At 47.9% G+C, this 21210-nt stretch overlaps 1 protein-coding gene across 1 annotated transcript in view; it reads right to left on the bottom strand.

The window, feature by feature from the left end:
• Positions 1–853: 853 nt before the first annotated feature.
• Positions 854–21210, bottom strand: part of VWC2L (von Willebrand factor C domain containing 2 like) — a 51261-nt gene continuing 30904 nt past the window's right edge. Inside the window, exon 3 of the mRNA XM_009480501.1 lies at positions 854–1002. Within this exon, the coding sequence (XP_009478776.1) occupies positions 854–1002 (149 nt within the window). The remainder of the gene's footprint in view (positions 1003–21210) is intronic.

Below are 21210 nucleotides of genomic sequence, written 5' to 3'. Positions count from 1 at the left end.
CAGAGACAACCCAAGGAAGAAGTTGCTTTCTTGGTGCCTTTCCAACACTTTCTGGCTTGCTGCCCCCGCCGGCCCGCATAGCTGGTGTGGGCTCTGGCTCTGATCAAGGTCACGGTGACTCTGTATGTGTCTTCGACTTTATTGTCCCCACTCAGTGGAGAAAGTGTAACACAGATACAGCTTGTGTCTTGGGTGTCCGGTTGTATACCTGTGCGTCTACCGCGGTCCTTCCACAGGTTACACTCCAGTTGGGTTTTCTTTTAACCCCTTCCTCCCCTTTTAATTTCTACCTCCCTCTAGTCCTTACTGCCCCCCCACCTTATAGACATGATAAAAATGATCCATCGCTTCACTCATAGCTGTATTGCCCCAGTTTAGGAAGAGGCTTTTAAAAAAAAACCAAACCACAATAGCAAAAAACCTTAAATAAATAAATGTGAAAACCCCGCGATTCACATTGTAGAAAGTGAGAGCGGTGAATCGATCAGCATCTCGGAGGCGTCACCAGTCCAAGAACTTGCATGGGCCGTTTTTGCTTCTTCCTCCCCAAATCTGACCACTGTATCCCTATCAAGCACTGATAATTACAAAAGCAGAGTAGATACCTAGATACTGGTTACATAGTGTGTAAAGCGAGAGAAGAGCAGGAGAGGAGGGGAGAGGGAGACCCTTCCCCACAAGTAAAAATCTCTGCTTGTGTGAAACCCTCGCAGGTTTTGCTGGTGACCCTGTTGCAGCTGGCGGGAGGTTGGACGCATGTGCAGCATCGAAGCTGTTCCTTCGTCATCGTCATCATCTTCATTGGCGGGTTGTTTGGCTGGCGGTGCCGCTGGTGGGGGGCGGGGGTTTGCTGCTACAGAGCCTGCTTGCCCTGGCACTCACGCTTGGAGCACTGCGCTGGCTTCCACCAGTCCCCATTGTGGCAGTGGCAGATGTTGCAGTCATCCACCTTCACTTCGATGCCGGCAGGAATTATCGTGGTTCCTGCAAAGCAGTTTGGACCTGCAAAAATACACAGGAGTAATAGAAATAAATACTTTTTTGTTTTCAAATTGGGTGTAGCAGCTCTGTCTGGGAGTAGGCAGGTGCTCAGCCCCAGCCCCTTGCTGTGCTCGGGCCACAATGTCACTGCTGCCAAAATCAGCAGCAACTCTCTCAGCCCGCTCAGTGCCAAGCATTTTTCCCTATGCTGATCACTTGTCTTGGGTTTTTTAGTGCCCTCAGACAACAAAGAAAAAAACAAAAAATCTTCAAACTTTTTTCTTTTTCCTCTTTCTGTATCCAACCCCTAGTAAAAATGGCATTGGATGCCCCATTGATGCACCCAGCTTTTACTACTCAGTTGCCCACTAATTTAGTATCGCTTTCTCCCAAGATCATAGAATCATAGAATGCTTTGGGTTGGAAGGGACCTTGAAAGATCATCGAGCCCAACCCCCCTGCAGTAAGCAGGGATTGAACCTGTGAACTTGGCGTTATTAGCACCATGCTCTAACCAACTGAGCTAAGATTTGGCTGCAAGATGGACAAGACCATGAGGATGAGCATCAGGACACAGACCAGCCTTTGCTGCTCTAGCCCAGTAAGCCCGCACTGAGCTGCAGGGACCGGAGCTGATTCATCCCCCAGGACTGTGGCAGCCGTGCCCGAATGCCCAGTAACCCCAGGGACCCCCACCAGCTCGGGGCTGTTAACCATAAATGATTCATGGCATCAAATTAACAAAAATAATTTACCTCCCAAGCTTTCTGATAAAATCTGTTTTTTCTCAAGGGCGATTCCTTTAATCTGCTCATTACTGGCAATTTTGTGGGCTTCCTTATTACACAGTATCAAAGCTGAGCAGCAAGTTAGCAAGGATCTTATTTTCCTCCTTCTCATAAAAGCCCCACAAATACCCATTGCCCAGCTGTCCCTCTGCAAACCCTCTCCTCCTCTCCTCTCCATCCTGCATCAGTTAGTGCCTGGAATTAATGTTAGAGCTAGCAGCACATGGGGAAAAAAATGGAGGCGGTCACATTCGTGGCATCAGGGAAGCCTGAAGACATTTGAAATGTGTCTCGTGTTTCGAGTGCTGCTCCAAAATGTCACCCCTTGGCTGGCCACCAGTTTTAATCTGTGTATCCAGTGCACGAGGCACATTCGAAAGATGAGAGTGTGTACAGACCTGAAATTATGGGCAAGTCCTTAGTGCTTAAAATAAGGCTTAAGACTGTTTGAAAGGGAAAATAGGGTCCCTACATGGCTAGAAACAGGCTGAGCTGTAGTCAACCCTATGCTTGGGTCTCACCTTTTATAGTGTCAGACAGCTATTCATTTCATCTTGCTAATTATTAGTGCCCTGGATTTATTAAGATGTTCCTCAGCACCCTATGTTTAAGCTCAACAGGCCACAAGATTGACAGGGCTGGGCTTAACCAGACGTAGGCAATTCAAGTTGCTGCCGAGCCAAATGGTCCCTGAATGTTGTTTGCATTTAAGCAACCTCCTGCCTTTATTAAAGGCCTCTTCAAATGCAGATCCGCTCTATAGCAACTTTTCACATCCATCTTAATGTAGCCACAGCAGAAGAGCCTGAGAAAGATGCCTCTTATGGCTCCTGTACCAGAATTTGGGGTGACTGGGTGTACCCCAGGGCTGCTGCTTCCTTCCACAAGCAGGACCTGGGAAGGCAGGCTGTGGTGCTGGGAAGGTCTGTGTCCCCCCTTGAACATGGGATGATGCCTCCTCCTTTGCCTGGCCAGCACATGAGTGTGTCAGGATGCCAAGAAGAAGCAGGCTTTTGCTCCAAACAAGGGAATTCAGGATCACTTGTTGAACTAGAGTTCAGGCTACGCTGGTCTGCTGGCAGTTGAGGACAATTGCACTGGGTGTGGGGATGTTTAAAGTCTGCTTTGAGCTGAGCTTTGGGCTAGACAACCTCCAAAGGTTCCCTCCAGCCTCAGTCATTCCATGGTGCAAAGAACTTCAAAGCCAGGAGTTACCAGCCAAGGACATGCAGTGATACAGAAAAGCCATTCTCTATGTATGCACACATATATACTATATGTGTTTTTCTTTACATGCATGTGGTTGAAAAAGTCCTGACCCATTTTTGTCACAAGCTGAAGATTTTTGATGTTGGCATCTCTCTGGAAGACACAGTCCCAGTTGGAAAGGCTATGATCCCAACTGCGGTATTTCTCTGGCAACCCACTGAAGTTGTCACTTCTTCCCATGGCTTTTGGGTCCCTGCGCTGGCTGCCTCATGCCGCTGCCTGTGCTTTTCATCACAGACTTTAACTCTCTGCTTCATCAAGTCTGGTAGGTGGTGTTGTGTGATGACACCCAGCACGGGCTTCGCCATCAGGTCGGCTCATTTTCTGCCGTTAAATGTCCAGGGTTCAAAGGCAATGAAAATGCCAATAATTGTAGCTGGCTGTATTTAAAGTTGAAGTAAATGCCTGTCCCTCTTTAATAGGATGCTCTGATTGCCTGTCAGTGTCGGGGGACATCCAGGATGGGCAGCCTCCACACAACAGCCTGCTCCATGCTCCCAGAGCAAAACCCCTTTTTCATTAAAATTTAAACAAAAAGCTTCCTCTGGAGATTAGGGTGGCAAGGAAAGGGGAAGATTGTTTTCTCTCTTGTTGCCCTGCAGCTGCCTGTTAATCATCTCAGTTGAGAAGCCAATACTGCCTTGACACCCACATGCGTCTCCAGACACAGCCCTCTCCAGGCACTGAACGATGGCGTGCTTATAGCACTGCCAGCCCGTTCAGCGCAGCTGAAAACACACGGGAGGCCAGCGGTGACAGGAGCCAGAGTGTCTTCTCACTCGCAGGTACGCCAACCTTCGCCACCCAGCCTGGGTTTGTGGACCCTGCACCCCCTTCATAGGGTTTTGACTGCATCCCTGCGCTGAAACGGTGCAGGGGCAGAGCACAGCTCAGGCTCATGGTCAGCTGAGGGTGAGCGAGTTGGGACTGGCCAAAGGGGAACTGCAAACTGGGGAAAAGCTTATTTTTCCTTGCATCCTGCTTATCTGTCCATCCCATAGCTGCGCCATCACGGCTACAGCTGCCCTTGCTCCTCCTGCTGGCAGCCCCCGGTCCATTCTCCCTCTTGAGCTTCCTCAGGAAGGTCGTTTGGAAAAAAAAATCATTAAATATCCCTCATTAATGTCCCCATCCCAGAGCCGAGAAGCAGAAAGCAGACACCATGACAAAAAGAGGAGATGGATGAGGGAGAGGTACTAAAAGCATCATCCATGCCTTTGAGGTTCCTGGCAGAGACGGGATGACCTATTTTGGGGACAGCACCACAGCAGCAATGTCCCTGGCCCAGCCAAGGACACAGGGCAGCTCTGCAAAATAGTAATTAAACACTAATAATCTGCCCCTCTGATCTCTGGCATCTATCGAGCCAGGAAGGACCTGGCAAGCACCTCTGTGTCTAACGGAAAATCCTTGGAATGCTGCCAAACCTCTCCCCCAAAGGGGCTGGGATGCTGCCATCCCTGCCCCCGCAAAGAGACTGGATGAAGGGAAGAGGAAAAAACATGGCTATTTTGGATAAATCCTAGGAACTGAAGGCTGTGAGGAACGTCGTGGGACAGCCAAACCAGCCCTCACTGAAGCAGCACCAAGCATCCCTGGGCTGGCTGGCTAGACATCACCTGAGTACACCTAAGGAAGGAGCTGTATTCAGAGGCTGAACTGAGGGGAAAATTACAGCCAGGGGGTTTGTTTTCCTTTTTCTTGGCTTTTAGCAAAATGGATGAAAACTTGGCTTTGGGATCTACTGACATCTGCCCTCCTATGAGATGTTTTGCTGCCGTTTCAGGACATCCATCTCTTCTGGCAGACCTTAGTACTTTTAGTTTAGGCCAACACTACCACTGTTCTGGACCTTTTTTCTCCCCCATCACTCTCTCAAAATAGCCACCTCTGCATTGCCAGAGTGAAATGTTTTCTTTTGCCTACCACAGCAAGCTGGATGGAGCACTTTCGCATCCTCTCTCCCCCCACCGCTGCTATTACCACCCCTATAGAAATGCGGATTTCAAATGGAAGGCAAAATTTCCACACTCCATTTCTGCTAATTCAACTTAAATTCCCACTGACTGGAATCACTGAAATCCAATTTTCCAGCACAGTCACTGTCAGCCAGCTCCTTTTTTTCCCCATCTAAACTTCTCCCACCTTTATACTGGAAAAGTGGATCCTGTTGGTCCAAAATGGGAGGCAGTGAGCATCACACCTGTGGCTGAGGCATGAGAAAGATGCGCTCGGGGAGGGAAACTGCTGAAATTTAGTTGAAAATATGCCCCAGACAAGTGGCATTTTCTATGCAATGGCACAAGCCACTGGGGAGTTTTCCAGTGACTTTGGGTTTTATAGAGTCGACAGCTAATGCTCTGCCAGCGACAACATCCAGCACCTGGGGATGCTACGTGGCTTTGCGATGTGCCTTAGAGGAGCTGCATCCTCTAAGGCCACAAGAAACTAAGTCCTGGTTTTGCTCTGCAGCAGAGCTAACTGGACTCCTTTAAGCTCGCTAATATTCTTTTTGCCTCCTTTAGGTCAACCTCCCAGCATTTCAAAAGCTCAGTGCCCCAAACCCACGCTGCTGGAGACTGTCCCGAGCTTTTCCCACTGTGGCTTTGTGCTGCTCAGAGGAGCAGGCTGAGACCAGGATCTGCCAAATTGATGTAAAAAAATCACAAAGAATGAGACAGAACTGCACAGAAAAGTATTTTTTATTATTATTATTCTAAGGAAGATGCTGCTCAGAAACATTTGATGATGTGTCAAGCACATCGAGAAAGTTACTTATGATAATAGCAGTAGGCACAAGAAGCTGCTTTGGGCAAGGGTTGTCTTTCCGGTCTTTGTAAAAGCATCTTAAACCACAACTGTGATGAAAACAGGACAGTAATCACCCTCTTTTCCTTGCTCAGGGAGACTGATGGGAGAGGTTTGCTGCTCCCACAGACAATGCAATTGTGAGATTTGCTTTGCTTAACATAATTAATACTCATAAAAGACCACAGCACTCTGGGCTGTTTGCTAGAACAACTGTGAAGATTTTTATGGAGATATATTAGGGACATTCAGATGCTGTTTGATGGGAGAGATGTAGAAAAATCACATATGGTTTGTTGTTTGGGAAGAGTAACAGCAAATTTTGCATCCATATGCATTAAGACCAGATACCTGGGTGACAACCCACGTTGCTGAACTGCACCCCTGGTATGGAGGGAATACATGTGCCCATGTGTGGGCATTAATGCACGCCTGCTACATCATGCAACACTACCCAAGGGTGTGAGACTAAGTCCTCTTAGGACTCAGTGGCACGGCAGTGCTTTAAAGAAACTCAAAAGCACCCCAGTCTGATGCTCCCTATCACTCTGGAAAAAACTCACAGCCCAAACACAAGAGGAGCAGCCATCCTAGGTCACGAGCCAACTGCATCTTCTACAGGGTGCCCAGCACAGCGCTATGGGGATGCGGAGGAAAACGTGAATTCAAGAGCACCCTCCACAGATGCTGAGTTAAAGTTGGAAATAGCAGGAGCGTGGGGTTTAATGCTCTCCAATGCCACAAGCATGCAGCGTCACACTGATGCTTTGCAGTCGCTCAGTGCCGAACATGAGCTTGGCTCCTGGGGGCTGCAGGCTGCTCCCAGTTGCTTCTCAGGTGGGTTTTACTGAACTCAATGGCTTTGCCCGTGGCTTACAGCAGCTGTGAATTTAGCTTCTTGTATGCAAAGAAGCAATAGAAGGAAATCAAATGTTAAGCACTGTGAGCAAGCACGAATCACTTCAGACCAACTGTGATATTCAGATTTGCCCTGAACAGCATCTTGCACCAGACAAAGCTCATCGCCTTCACTGGAACTCCTCATGGTACAATGTCTGATTTCAGCAAGGAGCAGTATTTTCCTCTTAGTTAAATACTTTCCGACGATAATCCTATGTCTCCCGCCACTCCTTTAACAGCCTCCCCATCCCTTTAGGAAATATTAAGGCTGACTCCAAGAGAATTTAGCTTATTCAGTCAATGGATAACATTGTCAGGGAGAGAGGTGCTGATGGCTACGCTTATCTACCTCGCACCGGTAGTTCAGAGAGCTGCTAAATAGCAACTCAATTTAGCCAGCCATCCCTCAGGCTCCTGTGCGATGTGCCCCACAATTAAAGTTGCAAGGGATAAGCAGAAGACAGTGGTGTTTCCCGACAGTATTTAGGAATAGATACAGCCTGAAAACACCCCCGTGGATGCTCATTCAGCTGAATGAGTCTTGACGACGGTGCTTTTGGAGCTCAACCACAAATGCAACAGGGCGTGGGAATTTACTGCTGGCAAGCTGCACCAAACTGGGGGAGCCATTTCTACCGAACGTGGCCAAGTGTCCTCTCAGCGGGAAGGTGGATTTTTCTTTGCATGTCTTCATAAAACACGGACTGCAGCATGACCATCCCACGCCCTAACCATGTGGTCTCCAGTGCCGGCATCTGGCACTCCCAGCATCGCTCAGCTGAAAAAAACATTCACAAAGCAACAACCAGGTGAGGATTACACCCTGAAACCTGCACAAGGATGCTCATGGACAACACTCCCACAGAGAAAGAGGCAAAACACAGAAGAAATACAAGTGACCCCCAGGCTCTGGCGCAGAGGGCAGAAATCTCCGGCTGCCTGCACCTTGTGACTTTTTCCATGTCCAGGCTGAACTCCATACGCAGGGGGAAGAAAAAAACAGCATCTTGTTTTTAATGACGGCCCCCTGTTTCTGGAGGTTAACACGGCTCCTCCGTGCTGATCCTGCAGGATTTTTTCAAATGTTCATTTAGTTCCGTCAACACTATTTATGCGATCACTTCAGATTGCAAGAAAAGACCTCAATTTGTGGCTTTAATTAACAAGTCGAGGAGGGAAGAAGTCTTGTTTTTGCCGCCTGGTACCAAGACTGCCTGCCCCCCCTCTCCCTGGGGGGAGGAGAAGGCAGCGGGTGAAGCTGGAGGTGAGACATAAAGAAGTCAGCTGCTGATGCTGAGCTTTGTCTTATTGAAAATTAAATTTGGTGATGCTCTGCAAGGGGGGCTGAAAACCCCACCAAAAGATAACAGCCCTAGAGCTATTTTTGTGTTAGAAAGAGGCTGAAGCTGAAGGTCCTGGCTCGAAGCACTGCTGAAGTTCGAGGGTGCACTGGAAATGGGGCTGCCATGACCTCGGCATGTGGGGGGTGAGCTTACACCCCGATAACGCCCAGGTCTAATCCCTGGTCTGTGGCTAGTTGATTCTTGGTGGTGGCAGCGGGGAAGGGAGTGCGCTGTGGCTTTGCCTCCTCCCTGCTCCTGGAGGTAATCTCCATGTCCCCCAGGCTACGGAGGACACAGCTCTTTGCAGATTATAGGGCATCTATTCATCCTGCATGTTCCCAACACATACACCAGGTGAAAATATCCCCCTGGAATCCTAAGTCCATCGCCACCCAACCACCCAACCTTCACAAAGGCTCCTGCAGGGCTGCAAACGGGACCATTTCAGGTCAGTGGCCCCATTCAGATCACCGGCAAGACTTTGACAGCCCCTTTCCAGCCCACTCACCCTCGCTGGCAGCAGATGAGCTCTCCTAAGCTGCTGCACCCAAACACTGATGCTGCAGTAACGCCTCAGCCACCCACCCCAAAAAAATCTGGATGCTGCTCTGTCTTTGGGAGGGACTGGGACCCAAGTCTACCAAACTGCATCAGCCTCAGCTCCGCAAATTAAAAATCCCTACAGCAGGCAGGCAGGGGATGCTGGAGGTGTCAGTCCTCACCGCCGTAAGCAAAACATTTTGCAGAGCCATCTGCCACCCCAAATGCTAATCGGCTGCACATCTCAGCTTGGAAGCGCTGCGTGCTGGAGCACATCAATGTTTTCAGCGTGGGTAGGTGAAAGTTGGTCACCAGCACAAACAAGCCATCGTCTGCTAATCCCCCACCCCGCGCCACCGCAGACCCACTGGATGGCAATCGTATCCCGCGGGTATAAGCAAGCCTTACCCACCGCGGCGGCTGCCAAGAAGGCGGCATCTCCATCTGGCAGGCGGTGGGGGGGGGGGCTCCGTCTCGCAGCGGGGCAGGTGGTGAACAGAGGGGAGGAAGGCAAAAGCGGCTCTGTTTTTTTGGCAACTGGCCCACGAGTGAGTGGATGCTGGGATGAAATCACTGTGGGTTTCATCCCATCTTCCCCCATGAGTTGAGGGATGAAAACCAAGGCAGGCACAGAAAGCTTTGCAGAAGAGGTGTGAGCGAGCACAGGGCTAGCGGTGCTCCCAGCAGCCCCCTGGCCCCTCTGCCATTCAAAAGGTCAGGAATTCCTCTGTGCCTCTTTTTTTTCATTGTTGCTGTTGATGTTTTAAAATCCCAAAAGAAAGCCTTGCACAGACCTGAGTGATGTAGCTTTGTATGTGTGTGTCTATATATGTAGAAGCAAAGCCAAGGAAGTTTGAAAGATACATTTCCCACAGCCTTTTTTTTTTTGCTGTTGTTCATTTGCTTTCAGCCAGTGTTCTTCTGGAAGGACAGGGGATTTGTGCAAGCTTTCCCACCAAATCTCAGCCTACTCCAGTCCTCATTCACCACACAGACAGTATTTGCCTATCTGTAAAGACCTCCCAGCAAGGTGGGTATGTCACTCCTGTCCTCTCTGCTGAAAGGAACCACATGCAACGATGGACTAAGTGATGTTTCTGTGATAAGGCCACCTTCTGCTTGGGATGTTTCCACTTTAGGTGGTGTATTGCAGGATGATGGCTCTTCGCTATGGTAACAAATGTCACCTCCTTGAGGTGACCCCGAAGTGGAAGGTTCACTCTTCCTTTGCCGCCTTGTCCAGTCACCCATGGAGAAATGGCACCTCCAATAAATGCCCCAAATTTCACTCTGTTGTCTAAAAAATTGCAAAATGAGAGCCTTTCCTTTTTTATTTGTGGACAAACCATGCTAGCTCTGGCTAAAAGCTCCCTGGAGTCAACTGGTAGCATCTCCTAGCCATCCACAAGCTTTCAATCTTGCGCACTGTTGCCCCAAAGAATTAATCTCCTCTGAAGCTGATCTGCAGTTCTTTTCCATCGTTCATGCATATTTCACTCCTCACAAGACGATGCTAACAGCCCTTCTCAAGCACTGCCTATTTACATGAGAGATTTTTCCAGCCGTAATTCACATTGCTGTGTGCCTGAAGATGCCTAGAAGTTATTTAATCTCTGCATTAAAATATATATATCTGCAGTATCCTTCTCCAATCTAAATCCAAGCTGCTCACTTTAAGCAAGCCCTACATCATTAAAAGGACTGCATTAAAAAGGCAAGACCGAGCTGAAAAGCTAAATTCAGGGCAATGGGAGCCTTTCCACTGACTTTCACCAGTGATGAAGTCAGCACAATAAATAAAACACACCTGCAGCTCTCAGGCAGCCCAGCAGGACAGGGATCTCCTGGTGGCCCCACGTCACCTCCTGGCTCTCCACATGCAGAGATGTTGACATCATCCGGGCTTTGCTCCGACAACCCCAAGTATCCGCTACCTTGGAGCCTAATGAATGCAAGGGGCCCACTCAAGTTCCCTAAATTATGACCTGGCTCCCAGTGACATAGACTGATTTAATCCTCGCTGCTTTACACTGCGGTTAGAAAATTACTGATAGCTCGTTATCCGTCTTAATCAGGAGCAGCAAACAAATGAGGGACAGGAAGACATCCAGAAGGGAATACACCGCATTACTCCTTCTTATTGATAGCACAGTTACTTAATTTGATGTGGAGACATAACTTCAGGCATCACTAAATACTGGAGCAGGAACGTTTTGGTGCAAAGAAGATCTATGGGTGCAATTTAAAAGCAGTCTGTTTAGGAGCAGTGACGTCTACCAGCACCGATACAGATCTGAGCTGTGCGGACAGACTTGAGATTATCACTCAGCAAGTTAAATAAAGACAGTGGCTTTTTGACAGTGAAAAAGTACCAGCCAAAAACTGCAGCCCTGCTTCCCTCTTCCTCTGCTGTGCGCGTGGGATGGGCACGACGATGGGGAACCAAGCCCAAGGTTGATGGTCACCTCCAATCTGCCCATCCCTGGGCAGCACCGTCGTTTGCTTTCTGACACACAGCACTGCCTGGGTCGGGACAGCAGCAAAGCTCTACATTAGACATTCGGCAGGGTTCGCTGTGGGGAAGGCAGCATGGAGATGATGGAGAAAAAGGCATGTTCAGCACAAGCATCTGCAGAAAATAGATCAGCCACAAGCGATTCCAATGACTGATGGCTGACACTGCTGCTGGCAGGTATGAGGGGGTGCCGAACTGGGCAGTTCTCAGGGTTAAAGCCCAGAAGGAGCGGAACTTTTCCTCCAGCAGGAACATTGTGGATTGAGATATGACAATAAACTACCAGGTCTCAACCATGAGAATAAATCTTTTTCATCAGTTTTTAGCAGTCCAAGACTAGTGCAGACAATCTAATAAACCTGATCTGGGCATGCTAAAGAAAATCGGGCAAGTGGTACGTTTCACGCTGCTTGAGATTAAGGGTATTTGCCTCATTGTATGGGCATTTCCCCCAAGCCCATGCATCCAGCCTCTCTGTTTCTGATCCCAAGTGCACCAAAACCAAAGCTGGGAGCACATCTGAGCGCACTTTGGACTCCCTGCAAAACCTCCACCCAGTCTCCCCATTTTACTGGGTTTCTAAGCCAGTGTTGCGTTATGGGCTGTTGACCAGCAGGGTTAGGCATTGCTGCAGTGCAAATTAATACCTAATATCAAATTCCTAATAATTTACCCACTGCTGATTGAATAATACACCTGAATTGAGGGCAGCATTGAAGTCAAACCACTGTCACCAAAGTCATGGAGGAGCCAGCACACAGTGTGTCTCAGGATCAGCTCTCAAACAGCAGAAGAGCAAATCACAGGGCTAGACCTAGCTTTAAACCTAAGGTTTCCCCCCCTCTTTTAATATAAAATGCAGGTCGGCATTTTCAAAGTCACCTATGGGATTTGCACACCAAATTCCCCTTCATTTTAAAAGGAGCTACGTGTGCAAACCTTAATCAGCATTGAAAATTTTAGCCTATGGTAAAAAAACACACAGGCAAAGTGCTCAGCATTGCACAGGCAGCTACTGTGCATATAAAACAGCTCTTTTGAATCAGGTTTTTACTGTGTACATTCAAGGTTGAAGAAGGAAAACAGTTAACACCTCAAAGACAGCAATAACCATCTATTAAGTGAGAAATGCATGTTTCAACATTTACCTGACCAAAAGAAAAGGATTAGCTCTTAAAAATCTCTTTGCAGACAGCATAAAGCTTTGGGAGAATACTATAGATTTTTTAAAAAATATAGGTAGATTTTAATTGCAGGCAATGAAAGCTACTCCTAGGTCATTATAACCTTTCAGGTAAGTAATAGGCTTTTAAAAACTTGTCTAAATAGATATTTCCCAAAATGAAGTCCAGCAGCGCTGAAGGTACATTAATTTTTTTAATGGTTCAAACACAGCAAATAAGGTGGAGGGGGGGTTGGAGCTGGTATAAAATAGGTCAATTTAAAAGAAATCAATTAATAAAACTACTATTAAAATACTGCATCAGCTAACAATGTTACGGATAAAATCAACAGCCAAAGGGAGGAAAAGTTGGACCTTCCAGAGACGAAACGTTTGAGTGAAGAAATATATACCCAGAGGGTATATATGTAACATGCTGCTGCGTTTCTGCTGCCTTCACCTTGCCAGCTTGGGTCCTGAGAGCAGCCATGGAACAACGCGTGCTGTGGGACAGGCTCGGTCCAGGTGATCGTACCCTTACAGCCGCTATTTCCCAGGTCACCCAAGAAAAGAATAGGGATAGAGAGAGGCAAAATCAGCTGGGGACTTGGCTGGGTGTTCATCCTGCCCATTGCAACGGTGTTGGGGCACCTCCCAAGGCACCGTCCCTGGACACTGGCAGGGGGCATCAGCTCCAGCAGGCAGCAACAGCTCTTTGTCCATGCAGATGTGAGGGGAAACCCTTATCTAGGGAAGAAAGTGGCAAAATAGCCCTCGATTGCCAAAGTACCGGGTCTTCGCTCTCTGCCTGGGTATCTTCATTCAAAGGCGAAGGTTAACAACAAAAGAATAACAACCGGGACTTTTTCTCTGGGTCTTTTGAGCTTTTAGCCAACTTATTCACCTCTTGGTTGAGCTCTATGTGAAAATTTAATGATTTTTATGGCCCATTTTAACATTTTTATGTCTTTTTTCTTCAGAAAAAAAACCCACGTTTGGTGTAAGAATTAAAACAGTATTTCATCCTTAACTGCAATCACAGATGATGTATGGAAGAGAGCTGGCTGCACATCAACTCAATATAAAGCCAGAATTGAATCTAACTTGGTCACTACAGCTGTGCATGATGTTTTATGCGGTGTTCTTTTTTCATATCAGTCATAAATGCAGTGGAAACTGTGACTGTGCTAATTTTGTATAAAACATGAGGAAAAAATGGAAAATGAGGGGGAAAAAAAAAGGAAACAGGATTACTATATATTTATCCGAGTTGTGCATTTAGATGTGCAGTTTACTGAAAACCCACCCCAACACACCGTTGGATAATGAAACTACAGCAGTTAATGCACGATGACAGTCGCACCACTACACACATTAGTCACGGCAATGGTTGCCCGCTGGTATGAGTAAACCTCTGTGCAAACCCCTTGCCAAGCGGCAGAACGGTTTCTTCAGCTGCGGGAAACCACATGCTCAGGACGAACCTTCAGCTTGTCTGAAAAATAGAGCTTCATCGCAATCCAGGCGACTGTGGGAACATGCCAATTGGTAGAAAAATACCTTTATGCCTTTCCGCTGGTGTGAGATGAAATGTGACGCTTTGAGAGCATCAGCACAGCCCCATTTTTTTTTTCCACCTGGCGACAGCTTTTTCTGATGAAGGTTTTGAACATGCGGTCATGTTAGAAATGGAACTTCAAAGCGAAGCAAAAACTTTTCATGTAAGAAGAGAGCTGCTGCTGAAACCATTGCCTTCTACTCCAGGCTTGTGTTTCATTTGCTGGGTTTGCTGCTGTCAGTTTTGAGCAGAACCCGATTTCCACACTTTGTATGACACAGCAAGCCCATCTCCTGCTGTTCCCCAGCCTCCTGGCCTCTACGGTCTTCACCACCATTCCTCATTGTCCTGGCCTCCATAATGACAGACACAGAATGGCTGGCCATAGGCAGGCAAGACCCAAGTGAAAGGTGAATTTAATGAACATGTACTTGTATACAAGCTAGACGTCTAAGTCGGTCACCAAAGGTTCCCTTCCCAGTTGAAGGATGGACTTTTCTGGAGGGTGCTTAACAGAGCCAAGTGGCATCAGCCTTTGGGTTTGCCTTTTTTTTCACCCTTGTAAGTTTGCTAAATGTAATCCCACCCCAACCTTCAGGTCAGGCTGCAGTGGCAGAGCTCCCACTTCTATGCCAACCTGTACAAATGGTTGATTAGCCAGAGAAAGGGAATAATCACAATGGCAGAAACATAATTTTTTAATTTGTTTGGGGAATTTAATTACCTGCCTGGGACATGGAAAAAGAAATGCAAGAAAACACCTCCCCTCCAATCCCACCCCAAGCAACTGACAAGCTTGCTGTTAGAGAGACAAGACACGGCGCTGTTGTGCCCGAATCGGCAGCTCCTGATGAAACAGGAGGCGAAGAAAGAGGCAGGGCAGGACGGATGGACGTCGATGGCACACGCTGAGAGAGCAAACCACTGCAAGGACAGGCACACCTTGGTCTGATGGACAGATCGAGACATGCAGAGGTTTGTGCTTCTGGAATAAACAGGCTCCACAACCTTCTGCTGTGACCTACCCTGATTTCTCCAACAGCTGCAGAAGCAGCTTTAATCCATGTTCTGTCCCCAGATTTTGCTCTTCCAAGGGCCCATTATGCTACCTGAATTTAATGGTATCCATGGCATTTGCACAATGCTTTCTGATGGTGCGTGCGAAGAGTCAGGTTGCTAATAAAAATAAAATGACTGGTGCTAGTTTTGCATGTGAATAGTTGCATTTAACGAAATCATCAAATGGAAAAGGATCATCCTTTCCTTTGCTAATAATTCTGGGTGCCACTATGAAATGCATTACCACAATCTATGTGGGCTTTTATACTCGAGCAGATGCCATGTGATATTATGCCTATGTGCCAGGACAGGATAGTTATTTCACACTGTAAGGTAGCAGCTAGGAATGATGAAAGGCTGGGGAAAATTTCTGGTGGATATATGTGGTCCTGCATCCCCCCCCCCCATATTTTCAGAATGCTTCATTACCCCTCATTCTGCTGATCTATTTTCATTACTTAATTACTGGATAGAACTATTACTCACTCTCTGGTCTCGGTGGCACCACTGTATCTGAACGGCTCACAACTGAGAGCCTGTTGTCGTCACAGCATCCCTGTGGGGCAGGGAAGTGCACAGGGGAAACTGAGGCATGGAGGCAGTGCCCTGCTTGAGGGGCTGTGGGTTATTAAAACTAAACCCATGGCAGAAGCACTAAGCACTGCACTAACGTGATGTGCGGCCCTTAAATTTTCGTCCCTTGTTGGAGGTCTACAAGCTTTGGTGTTTCATGATGGGGGCTTTTGGAGAGGAGCAAAGATGTGGGGTGATGGGTGCTCCTGGCCCAGGTAGAGGTGGGGAGGGCAGACCAGCCTTGGGGACCCCCACCCTTGTTCCACCTCCCATAGACAGACAGCGCTCAAAAAACCCACTAGATTCATCCCACTAATGTGTAGTCATGAGTTTACTGAGGGAATTAAACCAGTCATCACCTCCTTTCCCTCATATTTGCAGTACAGGGTGCAGTACTCAGCTGTGTGATGGGGACAGCCCAGGCCATCCCATGCAGCAGCCCAGTTGCTCCTGGTGAAGGAAGCACTCGGGTCACTCTCTCCTCTTCAGCAGACAACTATTTATAACAAAACTTGTAGGAACATGACAGGTTTGAGGCTGCAAACTGCGTTCTCAAATGTGATGGCAATTGGTTCAGACCTTATTGGCAGGGGGAAGGAACTGCAGGACAGAGCGGCAAAGTGATGGACAATGACTTCCAAATGAAATTCTCAATTTCTGAGTGTTTTCACACTCTTACCAAGTATTCCCTGCCTTGTTTGTCCTGCATTCATTTTGTCCTTTAGAATTTTTTTTTAAAGCCAGAAGGGGGATTTAGACATTAGAACAGCTACTGACCTGATACAAGTTAATGATTTTATAAAATGCCTAAAAAATGCTTTACTTTAAAAGATTGATGTTTCCTATTGTATTTTTTCAATGCCAATTAATTACTTAATTCACTAGCAATGTAACACAAGAATAGTCTTTGAAAATCTAGTGCTTTGTGTAGATGCCTTTAATTATGGATAATTAAATACTGTGGAAGGACCTGATTACACCTCTGAGCATTTTCTAATCTGCAAAATGAAACATGCTCTTGTACTCTGGAATGCATATAACAAAAGCTGAGCTCAACAACTACATGCAGGAAAAAAAGATGGAAAGAAAAGCACCCCAAAATCCACACCAGCCCAAAACCCCACCACTAAAGGAGGGCAGAAACTCCTGGGAAGCTGGAGGGCTTTGTGCACACCCTGCCTGGTTGACTTCTCCGCACGGGGTTGTACACAGTCCCTGCCTTGTTGGGGATACAAGTGGAAGCCTAAGCAAGCTCAACACTGCAGCCAGAGAGCAAACGCAGGCTCAGGGCAACTCGATGTTAACGCTTGCTAAAGTTGGGAACAGATTTCCAGATGGTCCTTTTGTACATATGGCTGCAATAGCCAAAGCTGCTAAAAAGAGCAAAGCACTCTCCAAATGAAATCAGAGCTGACCTTGGAACATGAAAACTTGCCAGCACCAGAAGTTACTCTATTAGTTTGGCTTTGCATTCCTTCCCCTTCCCTTTTTTTTTTGATTTTTTTTCCTCTTTATTCCTCCACAGCGATCGTAGTGAGAAAGTCAGCATCCAGAAGGCTATAATGACCAGTGTTGCTGTCTCAGAAAGTGTTTTAATCTCAGAAGAAAGCCAGGGAAATGTTCATTCGGAAGACGGCATTGCCCCAGTGCTTTCAAGACAGATCTCCTCCCTACTGCAGCCGAGATCCTGCAGTAGGCCCAAGGAGGTTTATTTTTGTCTCTTTTTGTACTGGCTGGAAAAAAGTCGGGGGAAAGGAGGGGCACCGGCATCTAAATAAAGCCAATTTGTGCTGTCACACCAGGCACCCTCTCTGCGTACACCCTCCCTTTCTCCTCCCCCCTGCATCTTATTTACACCATGGCCAATTCCTCCCAGCATCCCTGCCCCTCTTGCGCCCTCTGCAATCCATTTCCTTCTGCCTTAATTAAAAGCCACCAGCTATGGTATTGAGTGATAAAATGAGGCCGGGGGCTTTTTGTTGCTAGCGGCCAGTCCTGCTTGGCTGGCTGGGAGCTGACTTTTGCCGCTGGGCAGCCCAACCCAACTCCCTAATGAATGGCAGGTTATCAATGCGCCGAGCACATATGCTGCAGAACTGGGCCGTTAAGCACCGTATCGCAAGCAAGCCATCAGCCAGTGAGACTAAATACTTACAGAGAGCACAGGCCAGGGCTGGGTAAACCTCCAGCGGATGCTTTTGGGAGCAAACAGCATCTATTTATCCCCTCCAACTCTTATTTTGCATCCTCCTTCCCTGGGCCATGAAGTGATTGCCAAACCCAGTGAATAAACTCTGTTGTCTTTACTGAAGGTATTTCTCAGCCAGAAAATTTTAGGAGAAAAATCAGGATGGATCCTGTGAAACCTTAGGGGCAGGATGACATGAGGAGGACACATACATGGGCTTCACACCAGCTCTGTTTGATCTGGAGCAACAAAAAGAGGGAAAATGTCACCCCCAACATATGGGCTGCCTGTCTGCGTTAAGAAGCCCAAGTATCAACCACGGCTTTATGGCTGCCAATGTCCAAGTGTGGGCTGTTGCTCTGCCCCAGCAATCCCTTCCTGGAGTGCACAGCCAAAATCCTCAACAGAGGCAGATGATTTCAGCTGAGAAATGTAGAAACTCGGTGACCACAAGGTGAAATGCATGACTAGACACTACAGCGTATCGGATGTGTTACTGATGCTGCCCAGGGACGTGGTGCCTATGTCATTTGTCAGGATTACCTACCCGATGCTGCCAGAAAGGCTCCCTCTCCTATAGGCCAGGGGTCAGAGACTCACTGCTAGCCCCTCATCAAGAGGTTACCTCCTCCCAATGTGACGCAGTGGGGGTAAGGCTGAAAGACAGGGGTGTAGCAGACGCCACAAAGACAGCAATAACACTTATTAAAAGGTGCCATTACTAAAAGGACGTTAAAAGGTGCCATGCCTGCAAGCACCGCCAGACTCACTGCCGCTTTGACCTTATCAGTTGGGAAAGTTTTGGACATAATGAGCTTACGTGGGGATTTTATTTAATTTTTTTTTTCCCAACAGATTAGTGGAAAACAGAAAGCCAATGATATGTAGCCCCTTTGCTGACCCCCACGGCAGTGACTTGCCTATTAATGCATACAGTGATGAAGAACAATTGGGTTGGCCCTGCCTAGGAGTCTATATTCAACCAGCACATGCAATACCTGTTTTACTGCAGACTTCCCTGTGCCAGCGTTTCATATAACAGAGCAGGCCGTGCCTAGAAAGCTTGATCCTCAGTTGGGAGGACAAAATGCACCGATTTCCTTGATGCACCTTGAGCATTACCTTCACATCTGGCAAATCCTATTCCAGCAAGGAAAAGCTTTCACACACCACTTTGAAGCCCCGGCAGATCCATGGGGCTGGGAAAGCCTAGCCTGTTTGTTGGGCGCTGGCTGTCCCAGCCAGTCTGGTGGCGCCTATCAGCGTTCCACATGAACCGGCCAAGTGTGGTCACTGCTACTGCTCCCAATTAGCTGGCCATCTCCTCTAATCTTGCCTCTGGCTACAGGATAGCCATGGCACTTTAACCTGTGGTTAGGAGAGGACCATCTTACTTGCTCACACATGAACCCAAGGAGGGAGAGCGCAGGCAGCACTTCCCTGAGATGGAGAAAACAAGCAGGGGAGAAGGGGCAATGCCAACTGCAAAAAACCACTACTGCATGCAACACAGGAGCAAGAGAAGTCTTGGTTTTGTTGCTGGGGGCTTATAATCCCTTCCTTCAAGGCCATTCCCCTTCCATCACTGCTCCTCGAAGCCTTTAGATCCATAGATATAAGTTAGGCTAAATCTGTGAAGAAAAGTAATCATCACCTTTATTTCACTTGTTGACCCACTTGGGAAACCCAGGGGACCATTTGGGCAGGGAAGTCCTTCAAGTGCAAGTGAAACTGTTCAAGGGACTCTGGGAGGTTCACACTGAGCACTGGGACAGCGGAACCAAGCACAGCCCCTCTCAGATTTTGGCAGGATCTTTTTGGCAAAAAAATGGCAGCAAACCAAAGGAGGCAGAGCACTCCCAATGTAGGGGGAGTGGGGGCATGTGTGTGTGTGCAGACCCTCCTAGCCCAGAGAAGCAAGCTCCCTTCACCCCGCCGTAGCTTTGCTGTTCATCCTAAGGGGCAGCGCTGCCTTGCAGGCGCGATGGCAGCAGCATCGCCTGACTTAGAGGGCATGAGGCCAGCTTACACAGGTGCAGGAACTGGCCCTAGCTAATTTTTCTTGTAACAACTTCATTATTGAGCTGTTAGGACAAATGAGAGAGCGGTGCAAACCCTCAGCACAGGTATTTCCCATGGAGCAAGGCAGCCAGGCCAATTTACACCAGTCTTAGGAACGGGACCACAGTGTATTTGCTCTCTAGGGGGGCACAAATGTAGCCAAGAAAAACCGTGGTTTCTGTGCAAAACATAGCAAATATATCTAATTGTTTCCATTTTTAATCACAGTTTTCCAAGTGCTTAATAATTACCGTTTGACATTTCCTGTAATACATTTCTTTTTTGCTTGACGCAGCTTGAAAAGTAACCAAAAACTTCTCTCTCGCCACTTTCCCTGTAGCACGGCAAGGGCACCAGAGCCTCACGAGCATCAACCATGGCATGTCAAACAAAAGCAAGCTAAATTCATTCATTAGTAGCTGGCAGCCACTGCCCTGATCCATAACCCAGCGGCCAGGTCCGTGACTGCCGTGCCGTTGGGAAGGGGCCGGTGTCCACACCGCCTGCGCAACTGCTGGCCTCTGCTTGCTGTGAGATAAGGGATGATGCATCAGATGCTGCTGTGGACCCGGTTCAGATGAATAATCCTCATGCAGAAGGGAGTCCCTTGGACATCAGTGGTGGCTGTGATGAGTCAGAGAACAGAGAACGAGGCTTTTCTGGAAGGAACACCCAACGTTGGCTCGGCCCTCATGAAAATCAGAGACTTTGATTTGCAAACTGAGCTGGCTGAAACACTGCATGTCGGCTGCAGCACGTTCCCCAGCCTCTGCTCAGACGCAGCCTGAGGAGCTGACGGGGGGATTATTTACTCCACGTTTTTTGTAGTCATTTCTGTATGCAGTGAGAGCTGGGAGGGGACGGCACGAAAGCACGCTGGTATTTTGGTTCACAAGACAGAAACCAGGAAAATGCACTGACCTGAGCTAATGAGACTCAGGAGTACTGAAGCAATATTGAACAAGGGCTTTTCCACCCGTGCCTCCTGGCATTTCCCATGCATTTCACTCAGATGAGAAAGTGCAATTCAAGGTGCTGTTGTGCAAATACCAAAGCCTGTGGGCCTGATCCTGCAAGGTGTGGAGGGCTTCCCAAGAAGCACTGGGTGCCGGCAGCCCTCTCCAGCCAGGCATGGAAGGTGGTGGTCCCAAAGGCATCTAACCCCAGAGGAGTATTTTAATTCCATCCTGGACCTGACTACTTACCCAGGCGAGGGTGAGAGCCAAGCAGGAAGGACGTTTGCCATCGCAGTCGGAGCTATCTCTGTTATTCCTCTCCCACTCAAAAGGGGAGGGAAAGTCAAAGTTGCAAGCACTTTTTGAGTTTAATAAAATCAGAGCAGGTTGTCTGAAATAATTCATTGGGCAAAAAGCCCCTTCATTTCTGTCCTCCCTATTTGAAATGTTCCAAATTATAAAATAAAGATCTACATCAGAAACCATGTCACCCCCTCCACCCTCCCAGA

Source organism: Pelecanus crispus, chromosome 5 (genome assembly GCF_030463565.1).
Source record: "Pelecanus crispus isolate bPelCri1 chromosome 5, bPelCri1.pri, whole genome shotgun sequence".
NCBI classification, from domain to species: domain Eukaryota; kingdom Metazoa; phylum Chordata; class Aves; order Pelecaniformes; family Pelecanidae; genus Pelecanus; species Pelecanus crispus.
Note: the sequence above shows the minus strand (reverse complement) of the source record. Positions and strands in the feature narration are given on the sequence as shown.